Genomic DNA, 19664 nt, shown 5'->3' with positions numbered 1-19664 from the left:
CCCCCCACGCAGCAGATATTAATTCTTCAGTCAGCGAGTCCTCCGAGTCCTCTGTCTCCTGATCACTGTCTCTGTCGTCTGTGTTTTGTTAATCCCTCTTTGTTCATCCTCTGTGTCTCCTCTCAGCTGACTCTCTGCTCTATTTATACTCCCTCACTCCCTCATGCTCCTCAACATCTCACTATCTACCCAAAGAGCTCTTCAAGCGTTCGTTCACACAGAATCTTTGATGACTCGTAACACGCCACGGCCCAAAATGAATTCATCATTTATCGTTAATGTGAGGCGACTAGCTGTGAGACTCAAAGAGAAGCAGCAGGAAGAAGAAGGAGGAGGAGGAGGAGGAGGCCGCTTTGCTTATTAAACACTTGACCTAATACACAGCTTTGGCTCATGTTCGGCTCCGGCAGGAGTTTGTGATTTCTCATGATTGCCGTGCAATTTACAGAATCAACAGCAACGCAGGAACTTCAAAGGGCAAAGCAATCAACCAATCACAGCATTTTACAGAGCACTCTTTTTTTAAGTGGATACAGAACATTTAATTTGTGCTAAAAACCCTTTTGGAACAGCTGATTGTGAGTCGCTCTGTGATTCAACAAGTCTCTAATGTTTTGATGTGAAGCGACTCAAAAACAAACTCAAAAACAAACTGGTACGTTATTTTAAAAAGCCTGATGTTCACGTTTTTAAAACATGAGTAAATTAACAAGTACGGGCAACTGTTGAATCTCTGTTTCCTCTTTTAGATTTGATTGGCTGAGAGGTGAAGCGTCCTGCAGGGACAGCACTTCCTGTTTGTGAATTAAAGGCACAAACAGAGACACACAGAACAGCAGAACAACAGAGATTCAGACTCAGTATAAATGAGAGTTAGCTTTAAGTCATCTCCTGAAGTCGACCTGGAAGCGAGCTCCAGTGATGATTCTAAAGTCTGTTGGGGGGCCCCTCTAACCAGAGTGCATCCTCATCATGTTTCTTTTTTCTCTCCTAAAGACGAGTCATTCCTCTTCATGTTTCTTTGTCCACTTTCATTGACAATGTTTGGTTTTCACAGTATTACAATTCATGCAACGCTTAGCAGGGCAACAAGAGTGAGCGCTGTCAGATGGGGCCCTCTTAAGGAGGTTTCCTACTGTCGTTGCGAAATTTACACATTTTGGGTCGCCACTCTGGTTTAAAGGTCGTCAGCCCTTAGAGGCCCCCCTTCTGGTCTGGGGCCCCAAGCAGTTGCCTCTACACAACTACAAGATTCTGTATCTCTTGTTGTTTTCACGTTTCATGTTCGGGGAGTCTGCAGCCGTGCGAGCAGCATCAGAGGGTCTCAGACGTTAACTACTATGAGTCCTATGATGCTCACAGTGACAGACGGACACAAAGAAGTCTGCTTATAAAGATCCATGTTTACAGTCAAGTTAAGATGACAACATGAAGGTGGATGTGTGTCTTACAACCACAGGAAAGTCAGCTGATGTTGTGTAAATCACTACGGAGACAGGAGGTTCTTTAAAAAAAAACATGTGTAAAATGTAACTTATTGAACTATTTCAACTTTTATTTGAAGCTAGCGGAGGAGTTTTGGTTCCCGTAGAGATGCAACCATGAACCGGTTTGACATCCATATCAGTCGATGTTGGCCCCCGCTGACAAACATCGGCCAACACGGCGTACACTGATGTCAGCAGCTGATGTTTATCTATTTAATGCTAACAAGCAACATTACAGCTATAGAGCCACGTCCAGAGCAAACCAGAGATGGAACCAAGTTGACAGCAGAGACACGTTCAGACACTCTGTGCCCTTTGTTTCATCTAGAAGTCGATCACACACACACACATACACACGCGCACACACACACACACACACACACACACACACACACACACACACACACACACACACACACACACACACACACACACACACACACACACACACACACACACACACACACACACACACACACACACACACACACACAGATTAACAGATTAATTGCTCCCAGTGAGAAAAATGCTGAGTCTCCGAGTCAGAGTGAATCTCTGGACTCGTCAGAGGAAGATAGTAAGGCTGAGAAAGGGCCAATGATGAACGCCGTGTGTGCATGCTGCTTCTAAATCTAAGAAAAACACGAACCTCCCTTCCAATAGTGCCCCACTTCTCTCCGTCACACATGCTGCCGTATTTTTAGCCAACCTGTGCACTTTTTCACCCCTACATACTTTGAATATTTAGGCCACTCTCTTATTGATGCAGCAGAAAATCTGTCCTGGGACGTCGCTTTACTTGGAAATCACAGCGGCTGAAGGAACCGTGTTTTTATGGGACTGTGACGTGTGTGTGTGTGTGTGTGGTGTGTGTGTGGTGTGTGTGTGTTGTCATGTGTGGTACAGTCACATTATTTAGAGAGCAGGCAGCAACAACAGCACATCAGAGAGTGTTTGCAGTGAAGCAGCTTCAAACAGAGAAACATGACGTCAGTGAGCTCAAACTGCTTCCTGAGACACCGTAACATAGCTGAGTCACACAGGCTTCAGAGAGTCACGGCTGGAGGGTCACATATAGGTGATACACGCTTAAAGATTACAAAGCTGCCATGCTTTCTAAGAAAGCAACATTACCACCCAGAGTACTGAAGGAGTTTATTAGAAAGAGCTGAAGTTGGGCGTAAACTGAAACCCTTTTCACACATACGTAAATCTCCTGAAAAACTCTGGAGATTAGTCTACCCAGAGGTTCTTTAGACTATGTGTGAACGCAAACAGACACATTTGTCGCGCAGACTTTACCCGGAGTTTCTCCTCTAGACCCCTAGTATTTTCAATCAGGTCTGCACCCTCTGTTGACTTTTTTAAGTCTCGTCTCAAGACATACTTTTATATTTCAGCATTTGAGTCCCCTGGTCCTGAATAGACCATTTCTTTCAGGTTCCTTTGTTGCTTTCTTTATTTTGTTGCTTTCTTTATACATTCTTTCTTTTTATTTGTATATATGTATACATATATATATATTTCTCTCTTGTGGACGTTGTGATCTGAAGTTGTTTTTTCTTTTTTAATGTATTGTACAGCACTTCGGTCAGCTGAGGACCAAGCTGAAAAAAACCCTATATGCAGCAGGGACCTTTAGGAGGTAAAACGTCTACTGGGACTTATTTGGACCCCGTTCCCTGCTGTGGAAATGAAACTGAGTACATCAAACAGTTAAACGTTTTTGGGGGTTTGGAGCAGCAGGCACAGGCGCTACATGTTCACCTATGAGTCCTGACAGGCTCTTTGTGGAACAGTGCTGCCGAGTCATCACCAAAGATCTTGACGTTGTTGACCAATGATGCTCAGACATTGGTGCAAACAAACCCGAGGAGGAGAAAACAGAACTTTGATGTGGGTTATTTTGGTGTGTGCGTCGCAGAACAGCTCAACAGCAAGCATCACAACATTTCAAAACCCGTCCCCCTACAGCGTGTCAAACAGTTACTGCAGCGGAAACAGTTTTTTAAAGAAGGATCCAGGTCTACTCACCAGGGCACAGTACGTCTCCGGAGGGTCTCCACAGGTGATGTTGGGGGGGTCCAGAGTGACCTTCAGGTACTGGGTCATATCTGCTGCCTCCGGCTGGCAGGCCATGTAGTCCCAGGTCAGGCCTTCGTCTGAGTACACCTGGGACTTGCACACATCATAGTGACCCCACGCTGCAGGGTAGTGCTGCATGGCCGCCTGGCACACAGCGGTCCACAGCGCCTGCAGCGTCAACGCAAACTGGAAACGCATGACTGCTCCTCCTGAAGGGGTACGAACACGGGATCCCTCTTCTTCTTCTTCTTCTTCTTGGTCCTCTCACTCAGCTGGAGGGGGGAGGCATGCCAGACTCCCCTCAGGTGGAGCCGCTCCGTTTGAAAGCTGTTTTTCTGCCTGTTTCAGGTTTGTGGAGAGTCTGCGGGGTCAGCAGCCCATTGAGAAGATAAGAGGAGAAGACGGAGGGAGGAGGAGGAGGAGGAGGAAGGGGAGCAGGAGATAGCCCCTCTGACACGCTGATAGGAAGATGATTGACAGGTCTCCTCAGCTCTCCGTGCTGTCAGTCATGGTCCTGCTCGGCCAAGCGGCTCTGCAGAGAAACAGAAGAAGAGAGGGTGAGTGTACAGTGGGTCTCTAGTGGGATCACAGTCTGACAGGGAGAGGACATTAGCCCGGGTTGGCTCAGGTGAGAGGTGTTAGGTGTGAGTGTGGGAGAGGACATGTTGGTGTTTGTTGTCTATCAAACCTTCAGAAAATCAGAGAGAGAGAGACCGTCAGGATGAACTGGATCCTGCTGCTTTCACACCAAGCAGGATCAGAGGTACAGGGTTACAGCCTCCCCCTGCCCCGCTCGCGCCCCCTCACCCCTCTCATCCCCCCTGCCCTCTCTCAACACTGTGCAGGCTGGGATGAAACCAAGAACAACACAGCCTCAAAGGTGAAGAAGCCGCGTGTTCTCTGTGATAATTATCGTCTAGTAGCTCAGACTTATTACGTCTGAACTGAAATTAAGCTGCTGCCTTCTAAAAGAAAGAGCTTTACTACGAGTCTCTCAGCTCAAATACAAATATAAACACTTTTAAACACGTTTTGCTTATCACTATTAAACAACAAAGAAGAAGAAGAAGAAGAAGAAGCAGACACAGCAAAACCAAATCCTCCTTCTTTGAATCAGCTGTTTGGGGAAACTTTGGGCTTGAGCACACCGAGTACTTTAAAAGCTTTATATGAGATTTTTTGATCCAGCAGATGTCGCCCTTGAGCACCAGCATGAAACCAAAACAACTCTCGCTGCATTGTTGTGTTAGCATGCTAATGCTAGTGATCTTTATTATGCTTGTATCTTCACACTGCATGTAAATTTACCTGAAATGAGCGTGATCTAGAAACACAGTTAAGCAGTGAGTACAGTATGTTATTCTTCTTTTCTCTAGTCCCTCAATTAAACAACTTTTATACGTGAGGGGAGGAGTCAGCCAGCCGTCCAGCAGTCACAGCACAGTGGGACTCACTGTCCAATGGTGTTACTACAGTCATGACTCACAGAGTTATTTTCAGAGGATATACTTGATTTATATTATATTTAAGTCTGAAAAAATCACATATAAAGCCTTTAACGAATATTAGACGCCATCACCCAGAGGAGCCGATCACCACTGCACCCGCTGTTTACTGACAACCATGTGGCTGCACACGTCATAAATATGTCACAGCGCTCCTAAAGGCACCTTTGCATCATTATTTTAAGTTGAATGTCTAACACACCAACATCACAGATAGATCCAAATAACATGACATTTAACAAAGTGTGACATCACAACTGTCAAAATAAATGAGAGAAACCTGCACACAGGACGTTTGTGTTGCCTGTTGAACTTTGACCTCTGTGAACCATGACCTCCTTTTTCCCAGCAGGTTTGACTTCCTCAAGAGGTTACATTAAAAACAACATTTTTGAAATATACGGTGTGAGATGAGGTGAGATAACACTTGTTATGAATCAACGCTTTACAAATAATGATTGATTGATTGACAATCCCAGCAGTCTACATTTGAAGGACTGAAATGAACTCTCTCTCCTGACAGAGTCCCACTTTGCAAATTAGAATAAAAAGAGTTGAATGTCAACGTAATCACCTCAGACTGCAGAGTTGCGTTCAGGTTTCTGCTCATAAGTGGTGAAGCTGTCTGAAACGGGAGCCTCAGCACTGAATCACACGCCGTGATTTACCTCCAGACTGCACAGCATCCATTTATATCTGTCACATCATGTGGGCTGTGGATCCTTTTCTCCTTAAACATCTGCTTAAAGTTAGCCGCATCCAACTTTCAAACTTGTCCCCCTCCACTTATCCCACTGATCCGATTTATGAAGCAGTTGATTTAAAAAAGACATTTCTGTTGTTAAAGAGGACATATACTCCCCCTCCACCACCTTTTGAAACAGTCCCCTGTGGTCTAAATGAAACATCTGTGTTGTGCTTTGGTCAAAATATAACATAAATCTAGCACCAAAGGAGGTTTGTGACCCTGTATAAACCAGCTCTCTCAGAATGCTCCGTTTTGGTGTGTGTCTCTTTAAATGCAATGAGCCCCCCCCCGAGTTTTCCCCGTAGATATCACTCCTCTGTAGGGAGAATAATTTTTATTTATTTTTTTACCAGTGCACAGGTTTTGTTATATGCTTGGGTGGAGTCCATGGGTGGCGATACCAGGGGAGGGGCGGGGATTTTTTTTTTTTTTACCAGAATCCCACTGTGACATCACAAGGAGAGCACATTTGAAACAGAGTATTTTTCTCTGTGTTGTAAGACTTATGCAGACCACAAACAAAGGACTGGATGGGTTTATTTCACATTTTGTGGGTCTGTAGACACTCAGGTTACCAAAATATATGTTCAGAAACACTGAAGAAGAGGATTTCTAATAATATGTCCCCTTTAACTAATCATAAAAAGTCTATTATAAAAACCCTGTCCATGAGTTCAGATCGTTTCCATCTTTGATATTTATATCGTCTCACGGCGTCCTTAAAGAGGAGGGCGTCATTCATCAGATTTTTTCCGCACCTTTTATACGTCTGGATTCCGGTGAGAACAAAATGTGTGACAGTGAGGAAGTTTGTGTAACGTGAGAGTGAAAACGTGTTAAAACAATGGAGAGATCAGCTGATAGTTAGACGTTAGACTCTGGACGGTTTCTATCGCAGGGTTCATAAAAATGTGGAGGGGAATGTGGAATTCAATTAGGCAGAAGAATATGGAGTGAGAGGATGTTTAACCAGAAGAGGGGGGTTGAGAAGAGGGTTTAAGGAAAAAGAAATGAAGCTCCTTCGATGTAAAATGTAGGAATGTCAGTGGGGGAGATGTCAGCAGGTGAAGAAGCAGCCAATTACCCAGAGAACTCCTGACTCCAGCCTCCCTGTTCCCATTAAGGGACATAATATCACCACGTTAAGGACGCCACTAAAGAGAAGTGTGTGTGTGTGTGTGTGTGTGTGTGTGTGTGTGTGTGTGTGTGTGTGTGTGTGTGTGTGTGTGTGTGTGTGTGTGTGTGTGTGTGTGTGTGTGTGTGTGTGTGTGTGTGTGTGTGTATGTGTAACCTCTGGATAAAGAGAGGTGTGAGTGTGTGTGTGTGTGTGTGTGTGTGTGTGTGTGTGTGTGTGTGTGTGTGTGTGTGTGTGTGTGTGTAACCTCTGGATAAAGAGAGGTGTGAGTCGCGGCTAATGAGACAACAAGCGCCGGCGAGTCTTCGGTAACAAGCCAGAGATAACAGACGGGGGGAGGGGGGTTATGACTCCACCGTCCTGGACACAGCGCCCCCCCACCCCCCCTTTATAACCCCTCTGTCGCCCTGTGGGGGGAGGAGGAGAGGGGAGCAGATGGAAGAAGTGTGGATGTGCATTTTAAGTGAGAAAACAGAGTTTATTTTAGCTCAGGAAGCATCCTGCGACCATCGATCACCGTCTGACGACACGATGAGAGGGGGAAGAGTCTGAACGTCTTCCAGGTACAGAAATATTTAGTGCAGAGTGTGCACGCACAGAAACACTTACAGGAACACAGAGAGGCGGCTGGGAAACCCATCGAAGAGTTGGATTTAATGTGTGTCTCGTTTCCTGTGAGAAGAGATCCTGAACACGACCAATCTGTTGATGATATTCTCACCTTTAACGGTGGTATAAACCTGCAGGTGTTTCAGTATGTGGAAAGTCAAATATGAAACACCAGGGCGAACAGTCTGTTAGTGTGATGAAGATAAAGCAGACAACAAAGAATACAAATGTTCTTTTAGAGATTTTTAAATTATCAAATAAGGTGTTTGGTTTCATTGACATAGACCACGTCTTTCACATCCCTCCCCCCAAACCCCCCCTCCTCTGTGTTTCTTTGTCTAAATAGAGGAAACACGGGGTCAGACAGCAACCAAGAGACACCCACCCAGAGTCTCGATCCCTCTGGTGTCCTCACAACGTACCTACATCGGCTGTCACAAGTCCTTCATCCCTCAACGACGTGCTGGACACAGACTCATCTTCCATGATGCACCGCAGAACTCCACAGAAGGTCATTCCTGCCTGTGGCCATCAGACTCTATAACTCTTCCATTTGAGAGTCAGACACTGAGTCTGCAAACTTTTCTGACATGCAGGAAGGGAGCCACAGGTGGGATTTGAACCTGGGCCACTTGGAGGACTACAGCCTCCATACATGGGGCTAGCACACTAGCGACTGTGCAACCAGCGCCCCACAAGAGACATTTCTAAGTCCTTTTCTTTCTTGATGATGTCTTTGTTAATGACATGAACTATAATGTCTCTCAGTGGCCGCTGGAGTGCTGATCTGATTGTTTTCTCGCCCTGTGGCGTTCATGCAGACATGTTGTGTTTGGACAGAAGATTGTTAATGCACCGTGAAGTTTGCTATGTGCAACATATCAAACCTTTAAAAAGCAGATATCAAATATATCTTTACTGGGGGCGCGCTGGTGGCGCAATGGTTCGTCTCAAGCGGTACACCCGCGGCCCCTTTCCGCATGTCATTCCCTGCTCTCTCTCCCTGGTTTCCGACTCTATCCACTGTCCTCTCTCTGCATTAAAGGCACAAAAAGCCCAAAATAAATCTTTAAAAAAAAAAAAAGAATAATTAGAAAAAAAAAAAATATATATATATATATATATATATATATCTTTACTGCATATATCAGTTAGCAAAGAAGAGCGTGAAGTCTAACTCCCTCTGGGTTTGTTGTTCTCAGCTCTGTGTTCACACTGAACGGGCGGAGCTTCCTTCACTCTGAGGCTCAAACATGTTCTGGGCGTACATATTTTAATATGTCCGCACTACAAACTTTTTTTATGCTGCAGATTTGCAAGGAGAGAAAAATATATTTGTGTCTTCAGGTCAAATATTTGAACGCTGAGTAATGTGTGCCCTCAGCAGCTGCCTGCAGGTACAGACCAGTCACAGCTTTTTATATTTAATCACATGAATCCAGACCACCCAGCCGAGGGTTCATTTGGCTGCTTACTCAATCACATCCAACCAAACACCCCCCCTCACCCCCGACCACTTCCTGAGAACACACCCTCCTCCGTGTCCGCTTACATTTCATCTCCGGGGCCGCTCAAGCATCACTGAGTGTTTCTGCGAAACCACCGGGGAGATGTTACACGCATATCCTCCGAGACGCTCTCTACTACTACAGGGAGACACTTTTAAATCATGCAAATCATCCGATGAGCAGAAACAAGGAGGGCGTCCCTCCAACCTGCCTGCTCCTCTCTCTAACCTCAAGTCTGTGTTTCCTTCTGCTGCTCCTGACTCCATCTCCGTCCTCCTTTAAATCCAAAACTCACATTTCCTCTCGACCAGGCTGCACTGAAAAAAATGATCACGTCATAAACTTCTCAAATCTCCTGGGGCCGACCACAGGGGGCGGTACTAACTCACCTCCACCAATATTTAGCAGTTTGGCAAATTGTCCCAAAAATGTAAAAGGTGTCCTCTTTAGCTGAGGAGGCAGAGCTGAGCTCAGAGGAAGGTGGAATGATTACAAGGTTACCACTGATGTCCTGCCTATTTTCCTCCTTTTCATTTTTAATTTCACACATTTTATTCACTTTCAAGGACGATTTCTGACCCTGCTTCTGTCCTGTCTCTGCCGACTTTCATCTTTTCTCACTCTACCTGTTTCATATTCTCCACCAGCGCCTCGTTGAGTGCAAGAGAGAGAGAGAGAGAGAGAGAGAGAGAGAAACAGATGAAAGATAGATAAAGATAGAAGCTGGCCCGGCTTCAGTAAAAACAGCCTCCTGCCTGCTCTCCGTGCTCCTCTCACCACATTCCTCCGCCTGCCGCTCCAGAATCCCTAATCTGTCCTGTTAACAACCTGCCAATAGGGTGTCTGTCCTCATGAATAAACATACGGAGCGCAGCGTGGCCCTGCAAACATGACAGCCAGCGTGAGCTTGGAGCAGCGTGTAGCAGCGAGGACGCCTACGACGCTTCCCCGGGGCTCGCCTCCCAGTCAGCCCGTCGCTTTGCTTCTTCTTTAAATGTCGCCGCCTTCATCGGCAGGCTTGTGATCTTTTAATAATGACGACAGGTATGAAGGGGTGGAGGGCTGACAGCTGCTTAAGTGACGCTGTGCGGCAGTTGGGGGCGGGGCGGGGGGGCGCAGAAGGAATCAGAGCTGAGGTGGTTTCACTTCAGACTCAAACTGAGGCTTGTTTTCCACCTCTGATATGATAAATTATTAGCTGTCTGTGAAATCTCCATGAAATAAAAATGAAAGCCATAACAAGTGTCTCACCCTGCAAGGATTTTATTAATTTAGATGTGTTCATGTTTCAGAGGCTCTCTCTCCCCTCACACACACGAAGTAGAAAAAGCAAAGATTAAGGAGACTCTCTTAAGAAAGCGGGTGATTCAGAGCTGGGAGGAACTGTAAAAAAAACATGATCTGGATTATTATTCTATTTAGTCTGACACTGATAAACATCTGAACATGTGATAACACTACAGGTGTGAGGAGCATCCTGATTGGATGAAACAGACTTAGAAATAAAGTTTATTTACGTTTGCTTATTTTTCATATCAAGACTTTTTAAATCTGAATTCTTAATTAGTACAAAGATCATAAAACATCTGAGTCAGGGTGCTGCTAGCATGAATTTAGCTTGTTTCGATAGCTTGGGTTAAGGTCATTTCAGTGTCAGGTTTCCTCTTCTTTAAAGTTAGCATGTACCTTCAATAAACCTGTAAGATATCTGATTAAAGCGGTCTCAGGTGTAACATCTGTTTCTGAGGGGGCAGGATGTCTGGGGGGGGGGATTCAGACATCGTCTGCACAATAACACAACCCACCACCACACAGCACGTATTCCTTTAAAGTTCTGTCATTTAATGTTTAATAATCCTCTAACCCGGTCTGGGTTCTTCACAAAAAACAAAACTAAACGATCGATCGTTCACTTCCTGTTGTGCATTCTGGTCGGTGCACAATCTTAACGGGTAAAAATGTGGAACTTTTTCATGACTCATGTTTTTTTATATAAATGATATAAAATAGTTCCAGTTGGCACGAATAAACAGCTGCTCTCTCTCTCTCTCTGTCTCTCTCTCTACCTCTCTCTCTCTGTCTGTCTCTCTCTCTCTCTGTCTCTCTCTCTCTGTCTCTCTCTCTACCTCTCTCTACCTCTCTCTCTCTGTCTGTCTCTCTCTCTACCTCTCTCTACCTCTCTCTCTCTCTCTCTCTGTCTCTCTCTCTACCTCTCTCTCTCTGTCTCTCTCTCTCTCTCTGTCTCTCTCTCTCTACCTCTCTCTCTCTCTCTCTCTCTACCTCTCTCTACCTCTCTCTCTACCTCTCTCTCTCTACCTCTCTCTCTACCTCTCTCTCTCTCTCTCTCTCTACCTCTCTCTCTGTCTCTCTGTCTCTCTCTCTCTACCTCTCTCTCTCTGTCTCTCTCTCTCTACCTCTCTCTCTCTCTCTCTCTCTCTCTCTCTGACAAACCACAAAAAGCAAGACAGCTACAAATATTCAGTCCAATATTTTAATATCAAAAAATACTTTACATATAAATATATATAAAATGAACCTTAAGGCCAAGACTCTCATTGTGCACAGTGATCAGATATCTTTACTGTCACTGTACAAGTACAACAAAATACTGTTAGAGCAGGCCTGTAGCTGCCTAACATCAGTAATAATAACCCCAAATATACAAATACTAAGATGTTTATACATTTACACATTTTTATCCGCCATGTTATTATTTTCATGATAAATTCTCATCATCTCTAGAGAATAATCAGTTCCAGCTCCTCTTTCGTGCAGCTGTGTTTTCTGTGTAACAGAACAAAAACAAGAACACGCCCAGCAGCAGCTGAAACAACACTTTGCAGTCTGACGTGGGCGTATCCTCCAAGGTGTGCTTCATGTGAAAGACGGAAACTGCAGATGAATGGTAGGAGCTATTTCTGCCGTGTGATGAGCTGTGCAGAGGTTGTTATCAACATATATCTGATTGTAACCCCCTGCTTCAGTGTGTCAGAGCTGGACTCATCACGCTGACTCCACGTGTCTGAAACCCAGAGTCTGCTGCTGCAGCCGACAGGTCAGGCCTCTGAAGGCCGACTCCCTGACTGCTGAGGATGTGCTTCACTCGCCTCCACCAGCTGCCACAACCCTCCATCACTCCCTCTGTCCCCCCCCCCCCCCCCCCCCCCCCCCCCGGAGCTGCCGCTGGAGCTGCCACATGCACTCTGTGTGTGCAGAGCGGCTCCTCTGACAGGGTGACTGTGGCCAAGCTGCCCCGAGTCGAGCTCAACACCCTCGGGCGTCAGTTACTCCAGCGCCACATCAGTGCAGGGGAACGCCCAATGAGACAGTGAGACAAGATCACGCCTCCCCCCTTTCCTCCCTACCTCCCCCCTGCCTCCTCTCAGCCACCAAGCATGCTTGTCTTTGCGACACGGGAACACCTTATGCATTATTAAAGACACTTTTCCTAAAAGGCTACTGGCACATTATTCTGCAGCCACGGTGACATGTCGACTCCAAGCGTCCACTTTAGCTCTGAAGAATGAGCTCATACAGGTAGAGCTGCAAAACATCAGGGCGGCTTTAAAGAGACAGCTGCATATCACTCATTCTCATATCTACGGATTTATTCAAAGACCATGGACATAGTGCTGAGACTTTAAATCTAATAAGATCTCTAGCTTATTTCAAGTGGAGAATCCTGCAGCTGAATGGATGTAATCATGTTTCAAAATGAACATTATTTTAATGCATTCAGTCGGTTTCTGAGCTCTGAACCCGGCAGCCATCATGAGCATTGATAACAGTTTTTAGCAGTTGGCACGCCCTTAAAGGGATCATTAACAGATATAATCCAGGACAAGGCCAAGGTGGTAGCATATGTGAATCCTCAGATCATAAATGTTAAAATAATCAAACTAAAACGCACGCTAAGCCATGGAGTGAGGTGTAAAAACAGTCGACACTGTGCATGCGGGGCTGAAAACATGGATCAGTTTGTGGACAGAAGAAGGAGTCCAGCAGGAACAGGCCTCTAGTGCATGACGTGTCAAAGGAAGCAGCATGACACTAATGTAATTATGCATTGCGATAAACAGTCAACGATGAGGTAATAAGCTCCACCAGGGGGCGCCTCTAGAGATGACCTGCAGGAATGATGTGAAGTTTAGGATGCATTCAAGGTCGCCTCATTTGTAAATATTAAAATATTGTATTAGAGGGAGTCTTAGAAGCTGATTCAGGAGTTTATAGAGAAAAAAATAATAATTTGAACTCAGCCCTCCTCTTGATCTGTGCAGGAGAAAATAATCAGGGACAGGCCACAGCCAAGTCACACCACAACAACAAGCAGTCTGATTAACGCTCCAACTCTCCATAAAAGTAAAAAACTTACATGTCCTGAACGCCTCCCTGTCCGTTAAGTCCGTTCAACAAGTTCCGAGCTCAGAGTGACCCTGGATGAAGAACGAAGCTCTTTAAGACGCGCTGCTGAACGGGAACGTGATGAGTGCGCACGTCGGCACCATCTCTCAGCTGTTTGTAAAAGAAAACGATCAGAGGAGGATTTTCCTGCCGCTTCTAAACAAATGAGTGATGAGCGTCCAGGGGGCTGGGTCAGCACCGCGCCTCGTGCGGGGTGCGGGGGGGTGCCAAAGTGTCCATCATCCTCTCTCCAGGTGTCACTCCATCACTCGTGATGTCCGCGGAAACAAAAGCCATGAGCTGCAGAACAAACTTTCACCTCCTCTTTATGATTCTCTCAACGCGGACCTCTCTCTCTGCTCTGATCGCTTTCAGCCACTCAGCAGGGACAACAAACTCCCCAATTAGACTCACAATATCCGCGTCTACTTCTCCTGGACGTCACCCCGCACCGCACCGCACCGCACCGCGCCGCGCCGCGCAGAACCGCAACGAGCAGCACTGACCACCCCGCCGGAGATGACGGGAGGATAACACACTCCGTGGCTCGATTAGATGAGACGCACACTCAGCACACCTATGGTTTCTCTCCCCACCCCTCCAGCCTCCAGTCTCCACCCTCACACACACACACACACACACACACACGCACACACACACACACACACACACACACACACACACACCCCGTCCTCCTCTTTCAGGAACCGTTAAAGGAGCTCAGTGAGGGAGGAGGATCGCCTCCAGTTGAACCTCTGCTTGTGGAGTTCACCGGAGGCGCCAGATCGCGATAAATTATCTGATAAATGTGGGATTTATTAGTCTCAGAGGAGGGATGAATCCGGGAAAAACAGAGGGAGGAAATTCTCTTAGCCAAGCTTTATGATCACTGAGCATCCAAACCAAAGTGTGCGCAGAACTAAAATAAAAATAAAGATACTGAAACTGGTGAAGCGTTTTATTTCTGTCCCTCACTGACAACATGTCGACACAGCAAAGTGCGTAATTATTCAAGAACTGAAAGCTCGTAGCTTCAAATCAAATTTTGAATTTTAACAGATGCATTTTTGTTCCAAAAGGGATTTATTGTAAATTAAAATGTAAATGTTTATAGCTATAAATAAAATAAAATAAAATAATAGTACCATGAAGACATGAAGGTTCCATTAAATAGATACATCAATAAATAAATTATAGGGGCCGTCTCCTATTAATCATTTTATCTACCTGATATAAAATCTAATTTTTCAGGTTGAGCTGAATTAAAACGATTTCAGTTTCATACATTTTTCATCCTCCAGTTAAACCTCCAACCAGAACAGAGCGCGCGTGATCACACCTGCGATGTCTCCTCACACCTTTATTGATTAACACAAAGAGTGAGAGGCTCTTAGCAGCAGACAGGTCACGACACCTGGCGCACAGGTGAACCTCTGCGCGGCTCAATGTGTCGATAATTACAGGCCCTGACCCCTAGCACCTCCACGCGCCGTGAGAAACCAGCCAGACATGCAGCGATTACATGAAAGAAGGAAGGAAGGAAGGAAGGAAGGAAGGAGAGAAGCAATAAAGGAAGAAAGAAAGAAAGAAAGAAAGGAAGGAAGGAGAGAAGGAATAAAGAAAGAAAGAAATGAAGGAATGTAGCGTAAAGTGTAATTTTTGCAGCAAATGTTTGTTGCTAAGCATGCTAATGTTTGCTAAGCATGACTTAGATATGAGAGATTTAGTGTCCACACAGAGCTGTAGTCTCACACACTCTGGTACAGGTGAGGTGTTAGAATAAAGCAGGTTATAGTCTCAGAAACAAAGCACACTCACGGGATCACAGCTACCCGGTTTCTTCCTCGTTATCGCACCTAACGTGTCTCCTGTTAATGAGTACAGTTCCACACATGGAGCAGGGGAAGAACTTAATGATGAAACAGCATCTGTTCTCACAATATCTGCCCCTTTTTTTGTCTGATCACGACGCACATTTTGGAGACACACAGACACAGACACAGAGACACACACACACACACACACACACACACACACAAGCACACACACAGTCTCTGCGCGCGTCGCAGCAGCGAGGCTTCCAAAGTTTACGCGCCCGAGCTCCCGGTGGAAAAGATGAATGAATGAGAAAGAGCCAGAACTGCAGGAGCGTCTCACCTCTCTGGGGGTCTTCAGTGCTTCATTCCGCCGGGGACAGCCCGCCATGTCGCCTGTTGCAGCCACATTAATCCGCTTTGAAACGGGACATCTCGGCGTGGCGCAGGAAGCGGACACTCACTGAGGAAGAGACCAGTTAGCTCCGGGAAGGAAGGAGAGTTCCCGGTACAGGCGGCGTCACAAAGACACGGACACAGCAGAGAAAAGAAAATACTCCAAATGTAAAGATTTAAAAAAATCTAAATACAGATTCCAGGTGTGACCACAGAGAGCCGCATAGAGAGAGAGAGAGAGAGAGAGAGAGAGAGAGGAGCGGACAGACTCGCTGCTCTCACACACAATGAGCCGCTCAGCCTCTGACAGCTCACTTTCACCTCAACTTTGTTTCTCTGCTGAAGCCTGAGAGTCGCAGCTCAGGGCAAACACCCCAGACTACTCCTTTATTATCTTCACTTAAATGTGACCTGATGCACATTTGAGATGATGAGTTTATTTGCAGGATGTTTCTGTTGGGTTTACTCTGATTACTCAGAGAGAGAAATCATTTCAATAGGCAGTAAGAGAGATGGAGCCTTCATGGAAGATTTATGGTAAGAGTTGCATCAGAGGCATGAATTGAAGAGGCACAATCATGTTTTCACTGTTCCTTTTTTTAAATAGAAAATGTGACACTGACTTGTCCCCGTTTAGGAGCTGTTCCATCTGAGCCGCCTGCAGCAAAGAGAGATGTTAAAAACATGCCAGGATGAGTTGAGTCATATTGATTAATAAACTCATCCAGAGCCTGCAGATAAAAGCAGAGGATTGGAGGGTTCAGATCTGACTGAGGTGGCGGACTCAGCTCCTCTCTGTCTCCTCCTCTGAGAGCCGGGGGGGTCAACTTCCCCGACATGAACCTCCTCCTCTAACTCGCTCAGCGTCAAGAGAGAGCCACCATGGAGCACATTTAATCCCCACTTATTGACTCAATACAATGACACAGGATTTCATGTTCCCTCACAATGCAGCCGTGAAGCTGTCGTTTCTTGAAGGCCTTAAAAACAGGCTGCAGTTTGTACAGCGACCGTGTGAACAAAGAGAGCGTGAAAAGGCTCAGAGGCTCTTCAACAACGACCTCACATGTTACTAAAGTTCACTGAGAACAGCTCTGTGTGTGAACACAAGAAGGAAGGTTTTTCTCATTTTGTAACAAATTCCTGCTCCAACAAATCTCATTCTGTTCTCTTTCTTCTTCAGTCTGACAAGAATAACATAAATCCTTGACTGATAAAAGTTTTTTTTTCGAAGGTGAAAGTCTCCAACGTAGTACAACACAGACCTCAAGTTTTGAATGTCGATTTATGGTTCCTGCAACTGACAACAACTTAAAACATCTACGAAGGAGGAGGGTTATTTAGAGAGAAATATTGTGTTGAAGCTCCTTCTTAATTTACCTTTATGAAGCCCAATCCAGCCGAATCATCAGACCTGAAGAAGAGGTGAACAAACGTCTGAGAGCGAGTTCTGCAGGACGCACGGCGTGCTCTGAGCATGTGAGGGTATAAGGACACTCTGGCTGTTTTCTAAAGTGCCTACATGTGACAGTAGTCTGACCTCTGACCTCCAGTCGGTGGTTACTCTGCAGTACACCAGGCCTGGCTAACTGGTTTCCGGTCTTGGAATGAGGAAGTAAACAACAGCCCAGCTGACATCAGACGCCGCTCCAGCGTAGCGAGAGAGATTCATTTAGAGCTTCATGATTTAGAGAATCAACAAAGAGAACTGGTGGTGTCTCTGAGTGTTTTAGTCTGATTGAGATTATTTCCTCTCATAAGATGGACGCTGCTGTCTGTTGTTTTGACCTCTGACCTGCTGCTTTGCATTGTGGGAAACAGGACGTGAGGGACTGTAGACTTTAACACAATCAGTACTCGATCAGACAATCTCAAATCTTCTGAAGTGATTCTGCTCTCTTTGTTGATAGCGTGAAAATGTTGAACTACACGTAGCGGCAGAAACTGTCCCCACGTCATGTGGCCCCTCCCCTCCCACAGGGACCGTCCCCGCCATGAGGTGTGTGAACCTCTCCGGGGAGGGGAGACCATGACAAAGCCAGGGTCCACAATGCATTCTGGGAAGTTTTGAAAGGACAGGATCAGGTCAGTGTGAGCACCTTTATGCACCTGCTCCATTTGGACTTGTCAGACTTTGCTATCTCTTCTTTCAGCCTCCAATCTGTTGCCTGCAGACCTCTACTGCTTATCACTGCGTCCTAAACCCCCAACCTAACCCCCCCACCCCCCCTCTCTCCCCCACAATACACACACACACACACTCAAATATATCATATTAAGTTATAAAACAATACCTGAGAAGAATTACATAGTGGCATAATCCCAAAAGTGCATGATTGAAAAAGGATTAGCAGGGAGGAGGGGGAGGAGGGGGGGAGTGTGTGCTTGTGTGTGTGTGTGTGTGTCTGTGTGTGTGGGGGGGGGCAGAGTTTGGTGGATTTGTAGTGCGAGCTGGCTGCCTCGGCCTGATTGTGAATCGGGTTCATCCCGTTCAGATTTACGTGCCCCAGCCAGTGATTTGGGATTTACTTTCTTACCAGGCGGTGTGCAGGTGTGTGTGTGTGTGTGTGTGTGTGTTTGTTTGTGTGTGTGTCTGTGTCTGTCAGTCCATGAAGTCACGACTCGTTGCGTTCGGCTGGATGACCGTGTGAGAGGTTGACGGCTCAGAGGACGTTTTCATTGAAAGAAGAGTTCCGTTTTGTCAGCGCTGAGAAAAGCCCAGAGAGCGGGCCGTGTTAGCGCTCCTGTTGCTAATGCTAATGATGATAAATGACGAGACCTGCAGGCTCCGGAGAAATGATGTCCGCCTCTCAGGGGGGGTTCAAGCACCAAATTAGCTTCAGTCAATAGCATGTTCCCAAAGTGTCCTCACAGGATGTGCTGACAGGAGTATTGGTTACAGTAAGCGACGGGCGGAATTGAATCTTATTGGCTTGTTCACGGTGTCATTAGCATACGAGGATGAATGAGCGGCCATGATTAGATCCTGTGTGCCGGGCAGAGATCGAAAAATGAGCTCCAGAGAAAAGCACTGAATTATTTCTCCCCTGGATCTGGATTTCTGAGAGAAGTTTAACACAAGACAGAGTTTCACGGTCCGAACAGGAAGTGGTTTCTGTAGGAATTTAAAACAGGCTTCAAAGATGACTGACAGTTATCTCTCTTTAAATCACATCATGCACATTCTTATTCCTCTGGTTGAAGTTTTGAATCCATATTTGATGTGTTTGGTCACAGAGGGGTCAATGTGATACAGAGGTGAAACACACAGATCCATCTGCAGCAGGTCAGCTGGTTTACTGTACATCTCTGCATTTCCTTCTGTTGTGATCGCCACAGACTGTTGTCGTTTTAAGGACAGCTGTTTTGTGTCTCAGGGATAAAGAGGAATTTAACATGTGGTGTGTGTTGTTCAGCCGTACAGTCGGCCAGTAGAAGCAGTGGTCATCAGAGATGTGAGGATCTGTACGCTGTGTTCTCGTCTCCTGACAGGCCGACACTTCAAGGACAAACATCACCAGCGTCACACAAACATCTCATAACTGCACGCCCTCAGAGTTCAGTTGATATCTTTATATTTTTTATTCTGGAAGATCTGTTTTGTCTTTCTGCTCCACAGAGAGTCGTCCTGAGGACGTGTTTGATGCATTTAGTCTGAAATAAAAACTGAAAATAAGACTGAGCTCATTTGATCTGTTAAAGGTCCACTCAGTAAGCTGTGTAGTGAGTGAAATGATAAAGGTATCTTACTATCTGATCAGACATTAAGGAAACATGCTATGTTGAAGTGCTGGCTTCTCTGACAACAATGCAGTAGCCAGTATGTCCTCCTTCTAACTTTAGATTCTGCTCCTGAATGCTCTGGAGTCCAGTATTTGGTTGCAGCGCTGCGGGCAGTGAAGTAACAAGGATCAGAAATCAGAGAGTCTCATAAAGTGAGGACAAACAAACAGAAGCATCAGACTGAGTTCTC

The 19664-nt window shown here is 45.8% G+C and overlaps 1 protein-coding gene across 13 annotated transcripts in view; it reads right to left on the bottom strand.

Moving 5' to 3' along the window:
- ntng1a (netrin g1a) overlaps positions 1–16000 on the bottom strand; it is a 108920-nt gene extending 92920 nt beyond the window's left edge. For 2 of the 13 annotated variants that reach the window (XM_029279925.2, XM_065948870.1), the window contains exons 1-2: positions 13453–14395; positions 3522–4104 (exon numbers count right to left, since the gene is read on the bottom strand). In XM_029279925.2, coding sequence (XP_029135758.1) covers positions 3522–3770 — 249 coding nt within the window. In that variant the 5' untranslated portion in view covers positions 3771–4104; positions 13453–14395. Of the gene's footprint in view, positions 1–3521; positions 4105–13452; positions 14432–15299; positions 15454–15638 lie in introns of those variants that run through there. The other 11 variants (XM_065948865.1, XM_065948866.1, XM_065948867.1 and 8 more) reach the window with 11 other exon arrangements.
- Between the last annotated feature and the right edge of the window lie 3664 nt (positions 16001–19664).

This window comes from Labrus bergylta, chromosome 20, assembly GCF_963930695.1.
Source record: "Labrus bergylta chromosome 20, fLabBer1.1, whole genome shotgun sequence".
NCBI classification, from domain to species: domain Eukaryota; kingdom Metazoa; phylum Chordata; class Actinopteri; order Labriformes; family Labridae; genus Labrus; species Labrus bergylta.
This window is presented reverse-complemented; position numbering and strand designations above follow the sequence as displayed.